Raw genomic sequence first — 17,215 nt, forward strand, 5'->3', positions numbered from 1 at the left:
AATCTTTATCAGAATCCAAATAATCAGGAGGGCAGCAACTAAAGAACTTCAGGAGGTTAAAAAGGCCAAAGATTCTTCTGCAGCAGAGATTACAGCAATGATGAATGAAACTAGGGCAAATAAAAACTTAAGACTGGCTTTCTTCCCTTTGCAACAATGGACTTGGGGTATTCTCTCAAAAGATTTTTTCTTTTTAGTTATGTCCTTCTCTATATGGAAGCACGGCAGTGTTCATTAAAAAAAAAAAAAAAAAAAAACACCAAACCAAAACCACACAAAACCCCTCTCCCATTTTCAAAAGCACCATAAATGAAAAATTTGTTGGAAAAACAAAATCAACAAAAACTCCATGGACCACCCTTCAGTGATGAAATGCTAAAGATGTCTTTTTTAATCAACCAGTTTGTGAAGATCTACAAAAAAATAAAAAGGATCACATTCTAAAGGTTCAGTGCAGTCAGCAGCTATACAGTTGTGCTGCTTATTCATCTTTAAGTTGACGTTCAAAAATAACACCCTAGCTTGTCAAAATATACATTTTCCATTTGCTTTTAAATTAAAATAATAATAAAAAAAAATTTAAAGAATTCACAATCAATAGCATGACTAAGTTTCAGGATCATCTACAGCATATAATTTAAAGGTTCAAGATGCCAATATGCAGCATGTGGCAGGCCTATATGCACCATGCAGCATGTACATTTAAGATAATCTCAAATAATCTTGATGTTCAGATGCCAGTCTGTTTCTTCCAAATCGTGTAGAATACCCATCTGGAGAAAATAAGCAGTTAAGGAAAAAAGGTAACAGTTGTAACAATTAAAATGTAGTTCTTTTTACTTATATCTAAATTCTGAAAACTACTGGTAGCTCATAAAGGGTAGGCAAAACACTCAAGTGAAATCTCCCTGGATTCTCTTCTTGACTCAGCAGTTCAAAGATGCCTACTCTTCAAAGCACATACATGTTCTACTAAGGTCTGGCAGTTGTAAAGGCAAAAATAACCAGTTTCTCTGTAAGCTTTAAGGGCAAGTATCTTGACATCCTTCACATTCTTTTGTCTTGAAAAGGCGAGGGCAAATCTGCATTTCACCAAGAGCTGACAATAATGAGAAGCAGGAGGAGCTGGCTATAGTCAGCCTGGAGTCAGTACAGGGTCACGTGAGGCTGCAGCAGTGAACACTGCCAGGTTTAGAGACACAGAAGGGAGGCAAATTAACACACACAACAGAAGAGAGGCTGTGGCAGTACCATGTGCTTAATGTATTATGAATAAGAAGATCGTGGAAAGATGTTTCCTTGTCAAGAGAGACAGCCACAGCAGGCTTCACCCTGCAGAAACATTCCCAGGGAGATGCCACAAAAGCAGCAAACACAAGGCAAAAGCAGCTAGCAGAACCACTTTACAGTAGATCAAAATGCCCCTCTCACACTAAGGGCTTGAAGTTGAAAGTTCTAGGCTCCTTATATACCTTTCTTGATATCCACAAATTGAAAAAATTCTGAAGGACTATTTTTAGGAATTTTGCTGAGAATATGCATACCCTTCTACTTGGAATATTTTCTTCCAGTAACACTAACTAGTAATGATTGTTAGGAACCAATCTTCTCCATTCCCTGGCCTTAAAAATCAAGTCTGAGCTATTTGTTCAAGAATAGCTCTATCAGACAATATTTAAAGATCTAGACCATGCTGATCTATATGAAGTTAATTTCTTATTTTTGTAAAAGAGAAAAGAAAGTAAGATACAGCCTTGTTAGAACTCTCAGGCAGCATTACTCTTATCGTACAGTTTATCCTACATCACATACACCACTTAAAAACATTAACAAAAGTCTGTTCATGAAAGGTGCTGATCATTTCACCAGCTGTGAATTCACAGCACTTTTAGAAAACAATTCCTACAATTATCCTCAAAATAAAACTGCTGTAGTTCATTTACTATGAAAAAAACATCAAGTGTTTAAATCAGAACTGCCTTTCTGCTTGAGTTCATTACCTCCAACTAATCTATGCCTGCTTGATTTATTAATACACACTCTCCAGTCTTCTTCAGTCTTTAAGGATACAATTCCATGTAGGAGGGAACACACACAGTTTCTTTTGAAAACTCCACAGGACAATAAAGCCTGCTAAGCTGTTCTTCATACAGAGTCAAGGCATCAGTCAGATTGATACAGTTTCCCTGAAGAAAAAAAAAAATCTGTCACAATCAAGCAAATAAGCAAAATTTCAGATTAATATATACATTTTGGCATTACTGCAAGGCTCCCACATATTTCAGAACCAGATACATGCTGATCTTAATATTTAATATTTACAAGGCAAACACTGAACAGCTTGTCTTCATTCTGCCTACAGCAAACAACAATTTGTATCCTCCAAGAAAGGGTAAGTATAGGGGGATTATCTATACGCTCATTAGCAGAAGCAGCCATTATATGAGGGCTTCCAGTTAAAACAGACCACCATGTGTTGTTTACCTATAAAATCTACTGCATAACCATTTTCTTTATGGTTGCTTAAATGTATTAGCAAACAGTATTACAACATCCAGATTTTTCTCAGTTATTTAACATTGCCTAGATCTTACAGTGTTTAAATGCACTATTAACAAACTATAGCCTATTAATTTTAAACAGATTCTTTCACAAAGCAGTATGATGAAATACATCATTATACAGAAGTTCTCTGGCTGCAGGCTACGTTGTCTTGAGTTTCCACATGTTATGCTTCTGAAAAGGAAGAGATTCCTATACTTTTTTGTCTTAGAGGTGAAACAACATACCATTCTTGGAATACAAACACATCAAGGATTACAAAGAATGAGGAATTTAAAAAAAACCCAAAACCAAGAAATAAACACCACCCCACCCTAAAAAAACCAAACACCTATCCCCTCCCCCTGAAAAAAATGAAAACAAAAACCCCACCCAACTCTCCCCCAAGCAACTCCTATTTGCAAGCACTACCTTGTCCCAAGATAAGTATTAATAAGAAGCAGAAGTTACTGCAATGTATGCCTGGGATGCCCATACGGGGAAAACTCTAATTAGAAGTCTGAATTCCCCATATCCATAACACATTTGAAGATTTAGTGGTTACAGTGAGCTCATCAGAACACCAGATTGAACAAACACCAACTATCCAAAGCAATAAAAGTCAGTTGTGTAAGATCAATAAAAAAAAAACTTTGTCAAGTTTTTTGACTACATAACTGAGTAGACTAGCAAATACTTTACAACCTTAAATTCAACAGTCTTAGGAAGAGTGTGGCAAATACAAGTTATTTGGACACTAATTTGAAATTAAGAGAAGTTGAATACAGTCACCACTGTGTGGTATAAAAATGACTCAGGTTGTTTTTTTCCAGGCATAAGGCACTGAATGAAGACTCACCAAAAAGAAGTACACTGCTGCTGTGGCACAGCACAGAGATAACAACTCTGTGATCATCCTTAGGGTGGAGATGTTGTAAAAGGCCTTGGTACACTGACAGCCAAATGAATTGATTTGTGATCTACTTCCACCAATTTCCTGAGGAATCTTCAGCTCAACCTATAAGCCCCAAACACGATAAACCAACTGTGCTGTAACACTACACCTCAACAGCAAGTTATATGATGACTATGAAACTCTCCTGCCCACATAGTATGTGCCAGTCTGGCCATATGTAGGCCAGGATGAGATCTTCAGGAGATGCATGTCCCCATCTTCCCCTAATGGTTGGGTTTACTAGCATGTAGTACAGATGTCTTTTACAGTGATCTAGCACAAAGCCTGCTTTCCTCCTCTGATTTCTGACCAGTAGATATGGAAGCATTAAATAGCATTTTCCAGAATTACTCTCAATATAAAAATCCTCAGCTTTCCCACACATTTTGCTACTTATAGTGAAGGAAGGTTTGCCACAGTAGATAAAAAAGAGAACAAGAAGGAAATTTTTATGTTACTGAATACACAGTTCCTAATGATCCAGCACAAGAGCCAAAGCCCCACAAAATGATGCAAGAAATGCAAGGCACAGAAGTTGTGTTAGAAAGAAAAGGAGTCTAAAGCAATAGCCTCCATCTATGGAATGACAGGATCTCTGTTGCTCTGAATGATTTTGGAAAGTGTTTGTGTCTACACATAAGCACACAATTTTGGGGGTTTTTTTTAACTGACCATTGAATGCAATATCTTGTTTGCTCCTGCCATTCAAAAACGTAACCTGCACCTGACTGAAAGAACACAGCTTAATTAGAAAAAGCTGTATCTAATGAAAAAAATTAACTCCCTTACAGTCACATCTTACTCAATATTTTAGGACCTATAGCTCAAAATGAGGACCCCAGGAACCAAGGACTTACTCAATGCCTCCTAAGTGTCTGACTCCCTATGTTTCACACATTGTGTTGCTCTCCTAAGACACTGCAAAGCTTTTAAATCCAGGAGTAGAGTCTTTCATAAAGACTTGTTTTACTGTGCAGCTTATTTTCAGTGCTCACAGATTTTTGTTAAATGGCCTTAAAATTATTACATGCACACAAATGCAACTGAAAATTAATTTTCAGAAAGCAAGGAACTAAGATGAGTTTGAACAAGTACTATCTGTGCTCTGTAAAACATAACAGGCAGAGGCCAAAACAAGCAGAGGTCACATTTGAAATCAGTATTTCTAAACAGCTCCATTTACATTGCTTTTTCCATGTAACAACATCAGATGATGACTAGAACCAAAAGTGCAAAATGTACATTCTGACTTTGAGATTTATGCTATTTTTTTCTACTTTTTATTGGTAGGATTTTTTCACAGTGTATTTAAAACATTTCTATTTCCAGAGGAAGTGAAAAGAGAATTCATTCCACTCATCTTCCTCTGAATTTTTGCTCAATTTTTTTTGGATTGTGCTCAAGTTTTCACAAGTACAAAAGAAAACCTTTTCTAAGTTGAGGTTAACACAGCATCTTGACAATGGTCTCAGGCACATGATGTGATTCTCGGGGTTGTCCTGTACAGACAGGGCCAGGAGCTGGACTTTGATTGCTGTGAGCCCCTTCCACACCAGGAAATCCTACGACTCCATTCTATTTTATCACTCTCTCATCTTTTAAGAATCATATTTGGGAAAGCTTTCCTTCAAAAGAACTTGCATAAAACACGTTTGATTATAGTTGTGATCATATTGCTCAAACAAACCAGTACTTGTTTATTTGTTAAAGGAAGATGACATATTGTATATAGAATTGTTCATGTTTGGGTATCAGAAAACAAATGAGACTCAAAAAAGGTATAAGACTAACACTAACTGAGCACAATGAACAGACTGCTGCAGTACTTGTTTAGTAACCTGTTATTATCCAGGGGATTGTGGTGGGTTTTTTTGGTTCAGCTGCCCTTTACCGAACATATCATTTTGTTTCAACATTAGACTGAATGCAAAAGAAAACTAAAAAACAACCTGTGTGTGTAATTTGAATCATAAATAGGAACATTGCTAGGTAATTTACAGAGCACACCACTATTACGTAGGAAGTTGAATAGGATACAGAATGATAGAAGAGTATCCAGTTTCCCAGACTGTTGCTTCAGTACTTCATCATTTCCCCCTTCTCTAGCAAGGGACAAATCACTGCAGACACCATGGAAAACAAATTACAGGAACAATGAACAGGCCGAGAAACTATTTTTACTTTTCAAACCCACAACTCCCTAATCTCCAAATCAAGATCTTGCCTAAAGGTTCAGACAACTCACCTGGCTCTTCTATCAACCTCCTTCTTCTGGAGAAGTACTACAGGATTTTATAGATCTGAATAGTTATTTTTGGTAACTATCTGGCTTTACTCAATACAAAGTTAAACACTCCAAAAACCAAATCTACAAAACTTAAGGCTTATTTCAATAAACTTATTGAAAAATCACTATTATTAACATCTTTCCTTAAAACATAACTGCTTTATTAACCAAGACTACAGTGTTAGTAACACTATCAATCACACTTAGAAGTTCCAGTATCACTAAGATGCCACAGGGAACCAAGCCCAGAATGCAATGCAGAGATCTGTCCAATAACCTGTGCTCACTTTAATTTCCACTGCCTAATGAAGAGCTGTATGGCAGAGCAATGCATTGTTTGTTCTGAACAGACACCATATAACTCAAACAATAGCTAATACTGAATGCTGTTAATAAGGTTTAAAGCAGATGACTCACCAATTACATGCTTTCAAAAAGCAAAATCGCTTTCTTTTTTCTCCCACAGGGTTCAGCCAAATTTTCAACATACACAGAAACTGCTACCAGACTCCTCTTCCCAGCCCTCCTCACTTAATCTCTGTTCCATGTCAAACAATTTGACAGGTAAGAACTAGGAGAGTGATGGAAGTTTTTTTATCCCTTAAGATGGATCTTTAAGACACGAAAGTACTTGAGGTAGTTTTAACTTTGAGATTAACAAATCTTTATCTCTAAGACCTTGCTTAAGATAGATGACTCCTGAACTGTTTCACAGACTCTGCATCCTGAGTCTGCTCAGTGCTTGCACTCACTTCAACAGCTCATGGGCTCCCAACATCCATTTCTCTGGGCTCCCACAAAGCATAAACTCTGTAGTTCCATGGGCTTAGCTTTTAGGTTTCTACAGGACAATGCACAACAAATTTAAATAACAGGTACAGTTCTGGACAGACAAAAACATTCCTTAAAATAAGTCAGAAAAAAAAATAGTTTAACACTAAGTTCCAGTTAACTCTGCCTATCTATAAAGTGGATGTGTCCATCAACTGGTTACTGGTTACAGGCTTAGGTCACTATGCTTCCTCCAACTCTCAAAAAGTAAACTAGTGAGTTGAAAGCAGGTGAAAGGATCCTTTTTCTATACTTAGCCATTTCTTATGTGTCTTGATTTCTCACGTCTTACATTTCTTACATGTCATTGTCACTGGACATCTTTTTTTTGTGACTGTATTCCAAAAAGGTTTGATTTTTTTTAGCATGGGTTTCTATTTTTATTCTATGATGGGCCAGAATTGGACATGGCCATGGCTGGGTTTTATCCTTCCTCACTTCAGAGTGACTAATTCACAGTGAGACAGCATGACACACAGAGCATCAAAGCTAAGCTTAGGTTTTGGGGGACAGCGAGGGCTGTTAAGGAAATAATAGAGGCAAACCTGACCGTAAGTACCTCCACTGGCTGAACTCTCAGTAACAAAAGGAATGAAAATGTCTGTTCCTTAAAGTCTCTCGGACTACCAAGAAATCACAGAAGCTCACATTGGGACAATACAGCCATTCTTCCAGCCTCCTTTCATGGTTCAGTCATGGAGAATCTTGCTCCCTCATTGGAAGTGCTAATTAGAAAGCCCACACAGCAGCCAAAAAAAGGAGTCTAACTATGGAGCAACATGATGATTGTCTGCACATTTAGAGGGCTGTATAAGAGAGTGGCCAGGAAGAGACAGCTTAGTGAAGGGGCCACATGTTCATGTGGGAGACACATGATCCCTTGCACCAGGGTCAGTGCTGTTTACTGGAACCTGTGAGTGGTCTGAGTTTCTATCCTGCCTGGGCTGAGTGACCCCAACCAGGAAGTCACAAATTCCTGTTCAGAGGTATTTTTAAAGGTTCTACTACATAAACAGACTGAAAATGACAGCCTTCGCAACCTCAAAAATTAGATCAACAGAACAAAAACTTAGCACAGAAAAGGGCATTTTCTTAGCTACACATAATCCACTGTCACTCAGAGACAACCTTACAACCAGTCTCAGCACGTAATAGAGCATGGTTTCACAGCTCTAGAGACAATCCTCACACACTACTTTGAAGGCACAACAGAGTGATGGTTCAGAAAAACATAAGCCACATTACCATGCTGATATCTACAAGTATATATACACACTTGAAAGAAATCACTTGGGCCATCTAAAGATCATACTTTTACGAAGTCCAATACTGTAAAAACACTTGATGTGTCTGGAAACAAGTTGCTGGGAAGGTGTTTAGAGATGAAAGTGGAGCACAGGAAACACCAAGATACTCATCAACTCCCATTTCTCTCCACTGTGATGGCTGGGAGCCTGTATCTCTAACTGTTTGTTCTTGGAAAACGTAACACCAAGCACCTCACAGACATGGCTTCATATCCTATCATATCATTAAACACTTCAAAGCACCAGCTTGAGAAGAAGAATGGAAATAAGAGCATGCTATTGAACCTCAGAGGGGTGGGATTATGTTTAACAGTAAGTTTTCACAAACAAACTTCAAGTCTTAAGTCCAAAGACAGGTTTTCAAGTTCTGCAGGCTAAGGGCCCTAAAGCTCATGCCTCTCTTTGCAGATCCTGTGTAGGCTGCAATACTTAATATGGATGATGCAGCTAGAAAAGCAACAGTGTATAAAGCATGGTTGCTACTCACACAAATTTTTGTTCTAAACTGTGATTACTATTTGCACAAAGACAGTATGGAGGCATTTTTCCTCAAACACACTCAGACACAAACTTAAAGCAGAAGAGAATGACATTCATTAACTGCCCTTTTGTATTTTTCCAGAGCTGAAAAAAGGGAAGAAGTACCTCCTGCATCTTAAAATTGGCTACATAAGTTCTTATATCCCCCAGGAATGCAAATAAATAGTCTGAAAAACCTTCCACAGGCAGAATCTCTATAAATGTTAATAAACTGCCAGGCAACAGCAGTTACCTGCCTCCACCTAGTGGTGACAGGACATTCTGCAGCAGCATTTGGAGACCACTTTGAGAATCACCAAGGAAGGAACCCCGAGGGAGCCACCAGGTATGTTAAGAGCAGCATGCCAGAAATAATTATTTTTATAATCTCGGATAAATTATATCCATCTGGAGTTAGACAGCACTAGACCCTGCCTGCTGACAACTCATGAGCAGATCAGAGCATTTTCCAAAACTTGTGCAGAGCTCAATGAAGAGGTGATGAGCATTTCCTTTTATTTTCCCCCAGCAGTGACATTTAGACAGATGAGCAGCAATACAGTATGGGAAAGGATGGCATTCTGTGAACACAACTCCACTTTTGGGTAAAGCAGTTCTTCGGCATTGAAACAAATGACATCCTAACTAGAAGCACACGATTCTGTTCAGGATGCAAGGGGACAGACTACAAAGGACAAAAATTTTCAGCACTACTACAACATAATGCCAAGGCAGAAGAGGCAACTGTAATTGCTGGCTAGTAGTCACCAGGACAACAATCCTTTTGCTGCATTTTTCCTATGAGACATTTCCTCATCACAGCAAAGATGAAGCTCTCACAAGTGGACGTTCCCTCAGTCACTTTTCTTGACGATATTTAATATTTTTTGTTTTAGAGAATCAAATTGCAAACTGGCTGGGGGGCATGCAGAGTCCTGCATTTTAAAAACACAACTGCCTTAAAAGGCACATGATCTCTTCAGCAAGGCCTGCTATGTAACATAAGCAGAAGTAGATAGTTGGACCAAAAGTAATTTAAATTCCCAATGTTAATACACAGAGCTAAATCCACTGGCATTTAAGAGCAAACAGAACATTCAAAATCTTTTACGAGTTCCCAACATGTAACTAAGCTGCCAAAGTTGGTAGTGGTCATGTTTATAGTCTGTCTATAGTCTAACCAATCCTCCAAGTAGCCAGCTTCTATTAGTTTAATTGAATTTAAATTTAAGTAATTTTAACAAAGTTATAGACAGGTAATTTTATTTAAAGCATCCCAGCAGTCTGTTGGACCAGACTGTTGAGTTGTCTGAGGGCATGGTGGGGTTGACCCTGGCTGGATGACAGGTGCCCACAAAAAACACGCTGTCACTCCCTCGCTCAACTGGACAGAGGAGAGAAAATATTGCAAAAGCCTCATGGGCTGAGATTAGGATTGGGAGAGAACACTCACCAATTACCATCACAGGCAAACAGATCTGACTTGGGCAATAAACTCCATTTCCTCATCAAATCAGTGTGGGACAGTAAGAAATGAACCCAAATTTTAAGAACACCTTCTCCTATTCCTCTTTTTTCCCCCCACTATGAACTTTACTCACAAATTCTCTACCTCCTCCCCACTGCACTGATGGGGGTGGGCAATGGGAACTGAGGTCAGTTCATCCCTTGTTATTTCTGCTGCTCCTTCCTCCTCACACTCTGCTCTGCTCCAATGTGGAGACAGTCCCCCAGTGAACTTCTCCAACATGAGTCCTTCCATGGGCTGCAGTTTTTCATTAATTGCTCCAGCATGGGCTCCACGCAGGGTCACAAATTCTGCCAGGAAGCCTGCTCTAGAGTGTGGACTTCCCACAGCATCACAGCCTCCTTCAGGCACCCACATGCTCCACCATGGGATCCTCCAGGGGCTGCAGGAGGATCTCTGCTCCCCTGTGGAGCTTCATGGGCTGCAGGGGAATCTCTGCACTGGTACCTGGAACATGTCCTGCCCCTCCTTCTTCAGTGACCTTGGAGTCTGCAGAGCTGTTTCTCTCACATATTCTCACTTCTCTCTGGTTGCAACTGCTGTTGTGCAGAAGGCTTCTGGTCCTTCAAAAATCTTATCCCAGAGGCACTACCACAGTCACTGATGGGCTCAGCCTTGGCCAGGAGCAGGGTCATGCTGGAGCCAGCTGGCATTGGCTCTGTTGGACATAGGGAGCCTTTCCCACAGCACCCATCCCTGCCCCCAGCTACCAAAACCTGGCCACGTAAACACAATAGAGAGGGTTATTCCATTTTCACAGAGGACTACTTTGTTTTTTCCAGGCCCAGCTGGGAAGTGGTTACAAGGACCATCAAATGGGCTGATCAACAGATGTACCAAAAGCTGACATCTGTCTGCCCCAGTATTAACTGTCCTTTTTCCAACATCTTCAGGAAGACTAAATTGCTAGAGGACACTGCTTCTATACTCTAGTCCTCACAACAGCTACCCATTAGCTCTAAGTCTAATTTTAAGCCACATCAATTTTAATATAGTTTCTTTCCCATCCTGCCATATACCACCTTGTTGCTTTGGGACCACAAAATATAACATTGCATAGTTTTACAGCAGTTAAAACCTACCAGGGCTGGTTCAGGATTGCTGTCCTTTCTTTCTGTACAAGCATATGCTGGAGAGCTGACTTATCTCCTCCCATGAGGACAAAACAATCAGCAGGGGCTGCACCAGTCTCCACCTCAACTGCTTCCAACTGACACAGAACAACTCCCCTGCCCTCTGGCTGCAGCACAGCCATCACTTCAGCTTTCAGCACAAGCTTCTTCTCAAGAGTCTTTCTGCAAAGTCCAACAAAACCTGTCCTCAAACAATTCTTTACATTCCTTCCAATAAGGAGAGCTAGTACCACTATGTATCATTCCAGTAAGGAGAGCTAGTGTCACTGTGTATGCTACAAGTGTGGCAACTGCAACACAACCATTTGCTGTTTCCAAAACATTTAGTGTCCTTTTAATATCAAGGTCTGCCACAAATATTTCCACTATGAACAGGACAAATGCCTGACAGAAATTAAATTTTACATTGTGGTAAAACCATGTTAATCATATTTCAACCACAAGGTAAGTTTTCTTGCCCATACAACCATAGCATTTTAAAATAGAGCAGCACATTATAACTGCCAGAAACCTCATTCCACAAGTTTTGCATTTCTTTATAAACCTGCACAATTTTACAGTAAACTAATTTCTATATATTTTCAAGCTTAAGGATATTACGGCAAAACACAGTACTCAGGTTCTCCACACATCAGAAGACTAGTTTATGAGCATGACAAAAGAAATACAACTTCAGAGACTTCACTGAACCATCTGCTGGCTCCTGTCACATTCTTGTACAATTGCACACAACTTTGTGGCATTCCAAATTCAGGATTACCTGAAGTATCTTCTGCGGAAAGCTATACCACAATTCTATTATCTCTGAGGTGGCTATACTAATTTTCTCTTCCCACTGCACCTATGTCAAACGCTTACACCTTAATGACTGACAAATTTCCATATTCTACACTGAGACATTAGCTTAAATCCATGTGTCTCTTCATGAAGTACATCTGTTCTGCTTTTCCAAGAATTGTTTAGCTTCAATATTCTGCAGTATGCCTTGCTGATTCTTAAAATTATGCTTCTAAACTCCAGACAAAAGCACTACATATTCAGCTGAAATAATGAAAAAGACAAGTCAATTAGCAAATCCTAACTTTCATGCAAAATGCCTGATAAGTCATTAAAAGAGAAAACCAGCTCCAAGTAGATTTAGTTATTTTTTTAAACTGAAAATATGGAAATTGCAGTAGATATAACACAGTAGTTTACTACATCCAAGTATCATACCTGTGTGAAATATTTTCCATCTTGCTTCAGGACTTTCATTGAGAGGTCAAGAATCAACCGTAGAAATTCCCATGTGGAATCTGCATATGGGGAATGATTGTAAAACAGAACAGCACATTATTGGCTTGATTACTTATTACATATTCAAGACTTGAAAATTTAAAAAAAATTAAAGCCTGGATTAAAAAAAACAAATGCAAACCATACACAATGGCAATGATGGCAGGAGTATTGTTTTGCTTCAAAGGAATTTTCCTGAAGTTTCCAATAAATTATGAAGTGAGGAAAATTTAGTGGAATATGAACTCCAAATACTTCTCAAGTACTACATGGGTTTGTATTATTCTGGAATAAGAGATTTAAAAGAGTACTAGGCACTTGATGGTCTTTTCTAACACAAAAAAATTTACAAACAGATGTTTTTTCTTTTGCTCAGATTTGCTTTTTGAATAGAAAATGAAAGCAGACTGCAGACTATTATGCAGCAGAAGGACAGAAGTGTTGAAAATTCTCAGAATGTTTAAGTAAATAAATTAGAAGATTTACCTTCTTCTGGAGATGTGGAGATTGGAACAGCTGTCAGATCATTAATTACATAATCAAACATTCTTCCTTCTTTGGCATACCTCTTCAGTACAGGAATACAGTCTTCAATTAGAACCTGTAAGAATGAAATATTGTTCCTAGTCCTAAAAATACCCTAAAACTGACCAGGTAAAAAGAACAAATGTGGATTCACAGAAATTAAGACAAAAATTACAAAATAAAATACATGTTTAATTTTAGGCTCCACTTTCAACCTCTTACATCATATAGAAAGGAGGAATTTTGTAGGAATTATAACAATGAAAACACGGGCATTCCAGGACTGAAATTCCTAGATCTGTGACCACTGTTCTTCCTACCAAATGCTGACAACAGTTAGCAGTTCCAACAGATGAGTTAAACTAGGTATGTGAAGGGCCACTGATCTCCACAGAGTAGCATATGACTCCTCTGTAAATTTTTTTGTGTGTTTTTATTAGCTCACTCCTGTAAGTTAATATCTGACAATATCTAAGAACTAGTAATGAAAACAGAAACATGTTAAATTAAACCTGGGCTCATTTTTAAGTGCTGTCAGATGCAGCAAAAAGACTTCAGCTGCAGGGATGCAAGACATCTGTTGGGAGCTTTTATTTTTAATATAATAGTAGTGTAAATATTAAGGGATTTTGCCTGCATGTTAAAAATAATTATTAAATACATATTATAAACTCAGATATTTTCAACAGCATAGAACAACTAAAAAATACCCATTTCTTCTACCTTTTTAACAGAATAAGGAATGATGTTAAATATGACATTCTTACTGCTATCTCCTCCTCATTTCTACGTTACAGCAAACATTCTCTTATTTCACATTCCTCAAAAGCTACATATACAATTAATTTTAGGAGTCTGAAGACCGAGTTAAAATACTTCCAACATGAACTCCAGTTAATAAAACATACAAGTGTCCTACAAAAGGAGAAAAAGCTTCCCAAACTTGAGTCAAAGGACTTGTCCCCAAAACCGTGCCACAGCAGTCTTCCAGACTAGGTCTACACGTATTTGAAATTACTCGTAATGAAAGAAAAACAAAGCATTACCTGGTAGCACTCTCCTTTCAGATTGTCTAAGACATCTCCGCACGTTTTACGCATGTGTTTTTTACACCCGTCAATCACCATTTGGTCAATGTTTGAAGCTTGTCAAGGCATAATACATTCCAGAAATAATACAGGTAAGAGATTCTACTTCTTCAGAGACAAGTTCTCAAAGAGGCATTCACAAAAAGATGATTAGATGTGTCTATTGATATACTACACTGCAATAGCCAACCTTTTGTACTGGCCTCCAGAATCAATTAGATTATTACAAAGTGCTGATTTTTAGTTTTAACCAGTATTTTTGATACTTTAGGTTATAATTACAGTGAAAGCCTGAAATGTGAACTCTAAGACAATTGAAAACTCCGTAAGGTTAAACTAGGTTAAGATTTTAATCTACATTTTTAAAACAATTATTTTTAGTCTTAGCAAAGGGATCCCAAAACCTAGGACAATCAATATCTCATATGGTTAACACTGGTTTATGTTACAAACTAGATGAACTACAGAATGTTGAAAGCTTGATTTGTGTTGGTACCTTTAAAACAGAGTTGGCCAATTTATCAATACAGTTTGTCAAGTCCTCACATTCCTATTGATTACAGTATTTTGCTCCTAGGCACTATTTTTTATAGCTTTCTTTAGAAAAACAGATGAACTCAAAAAGACAGAAGTGAGCCCAAGGCACAAACTTGACAGACCTGTCTCCTATTATTAGAGAAAGCATCAGTCTGATGACAGAGGCATTCCTTTCCAGCCTTATGTAAACTGCTACTCAGAGTTATAGTATGGATTGGGAACCTGAAAGCAGATGTTGCACAATGATGCACAAGTATGTAGTCACTGGGTCTCTAAGATGACAAAAAGATTTCATTTTAGAATCTATCTCCTCATGCAAATCAGAACCTGACAGGTAACTGTGTTCAGTGCTAAGGTATCAGCAGAAAGGTCAGGTTGATATGAATGACAGGCCACTTTGTCAAAGGATATCTCTACCATAGTAACCATCTTTGGCTTCAGTTTGACTATCTCATATAGTATACCTCCATCACCACCTCCTAGGATTAGCACTTCTTTCCCAGTGTAATCTTCCTTCCCACTGCCCATTATGGCTTGAGTATATGCCAGGTCACTTTCTGCCAGATCTGAATGGAAGAAAGAGAGAATTGGACAGAATTATTAAATTTTCAGTAGTTCTCATTAACTGGTATTAATCCAGAGGTGATACAATACAGACCAAAGCAAGAACATCTTCAGAAACAACCTGTCTCTCAGAGACAGTCCAAGTAATGAGATTCTTCTCAGAATCCCACGCACGATTTCTCCAGTTCTCCACACAAACCCAACAACACCCATCCCACCATTGTGAAGTACTGAGCGCCAAGATAAAAAGTAGCAGAGCAAAACCATCAGTCTTTTTAATTTGATGCTCGCACTTGATACTTCAGTGGGTTTATCTCAGACTCATCCTGCAAGAGACAGATCTGAAAATTTTTGAAAATCCATTGTGGACCCCAGCTAAAAAGAGCAACCTCAATGCACACCAGTGATCCCTGCACAGAAACAAACACGACCTTTAACACCCAGGTGCTGAAGGGCCCTGCAGCCTGCCTGCTGCCAGCATTAGCTTCAAAGCAGGCAGCAACACTCCCAAGCTGCAACAACAGACCTGTGCTACAAGGGCCAAGCTTTGTGCAGCAGCACATCGTGGCATATCCTGTCATTCTGCCTGGCAATCATCACCTTAAGGGTACACAATAACAAAATGAGACAAAGCATTATTTCAAAATCCCACAGAAGGGAAATAAGTAATGGCATACTTCCCTTTCTACAAGGCACATTATCATAATGTTCAAGCAAAATCTCATCTCCATATTAAACTCTGATGAAAATTTCTGGTTAAAAGTATTGAATACCCACTTTGATGATTTCTAATACAAATCTGTCTGGATTAGAAAATACCTTGCTAACGAATTCAAGAACCATGCTTTTCAGCTGCCATCTGCACAGAAGCCCACTTGACAGTTGCACAAAGGTAAATTGAATTGTTAGAGGTACTTCCCATGATTTCAAAAAGCTGTATTTCAATTTCTTAATTACTCTGCCATTAGAGTGAAAATAGGTATTCTATCCCTCGGCAGCAATGTCCTTCATTTACCAGAGTCAGTTCTTTTCAACATAAGAACTAAGACTTTACTAAGCATAGTCCTTTTATTGCCTAGATTTTCCAGCAAACAGCAATCTCCAGCTTTAAAGAACAGTAGCCCATCTTCTCCTAAGTTCATTTTTGAAAATACAAAGGTCAGCGGGCACAAAGTACCACGTATAAAAACTCTCATATAAAGGTTGGGTCACTATTTTGATTAACTTTAGAGTTCAAGTTCTAATATTTTGAAGAAGAGTCAAAAGATGTTTACCAATAAAGCAGCTAAATGGTTTGAGATACAACTGTCCTATACCTCACCAAGCAGGAAATTTCTTTAGAAAATGAAGGGAACAGCAGGATTATACACACACACACACACCAGGTCCCACTTCATATTTCTTTAGAACTTCATTGTGTTTTGAAGACTGAAAATGTAGCTTGTTTTACTGTCAAAGAGAAGCTTTCAGAAGGTTGGACTGGCAACAGAGAAGAGCTCATATAAAAGAATGGAGGAAAGCAAGTTCTGCTATAGAACACCATCTTACATTCTCCCAGGCCACTTTCTGCAGCAAAGACACTAACTCTGGAAATTCCTTTTTTTTTTTTTTTTGAACTCTAGATTTTACACTGGTCAGCCTGATTAACATCCTTAATATACAGCAACACACAGATATATACAGAATATACAGATATAAGTGTACATGCACAAACAATTTTCAGCATCTGAACCATTACCCTTAGACATCCATTAAAACTGCCATAGCAGGATGGAAAACAACACTTCTGACATTTTCAAGCCAGAGATCCTTAAATGAGATGATACTTACTAACATCCCCACTGAGAATAAGAATATTCCCAAATTGTTTTGAATGCAGAATTTTAATATTCTGAAAAGGTGAATCTTCATCATAAACAACTTCATCTATGTCATACTCCACCAGGCGCCCATCGGCTGTGGGCCAGTATCTATCAATGACACCTCCCCTCAAAATGGCTGGCAACCTAGAAAAAATAATATGAAAGAAGATTACAAAAACTTGGAATGTTCATTATTTTAAAAATCCACTTTAAACATACTACAGATTCACCATAATAAATAATTTTTACAAGAGATCTAAAAA

General features: G+C 38.4%; 1 protein-coding gene across 1 annotated transcript in view; it reads right to left on the reverse strand.

Annotated features, from left to right (window-relative positions):
* Positions 1 to 360: 360 nt before the first annotated feature.
* Positions 361 to 17,215, reverse strand: part of SMS (spermine synthase) — a 39,902-nt gene continuing 23,047 nt past the window's right edge. The window contains exons 5-11 of the mRNA XM_083884647.1: positions 16,921 to 17,096; positions 14,936 to 15,092; positions 13,948 to 14,035; positions 12,863 to 12,977; positions 12,317 to 12,396; positions 2,071 to 2,186; positions 361 to 773 (exon numbers count right to left, since the gene is read on the reverse strand). Of these exons, the coding sequence (XP_083740773.1) occupies positions 731 to 773; positions 2,071 to 2,186; positions 12,317 to 12,396; positions 12,863 to 12,977; positions 13,948 to 14,035; positions 14,936 to 15,092; positions 16,921 to 17,096 (775 nt within the window). The 3' untranslated portion in view covers positions 361 to 730. The remainder of the gene's footprint in view (positions 774 to 2,070; positions 2,187 to 12,316; positions 12,397 to 12,862; positions 12,978 to 13,947; positions 14,036 to 14,935; positions 15,093 to 16,920; positions 17,097 to 17,215) is intronic.

This window comes from Zosterops lateralis (genome assembly GCF_965231275.1).
Source record: "Zosterops lateralis genome assembly, chromosome: 2".
Taxonomy (NCBI): domain Eukaryota; kingdom Metazoa; phylum Chordata; class Aves; order Passeriformes; family Zosteropidae; genus Zosterops; species Zosterops lateralis.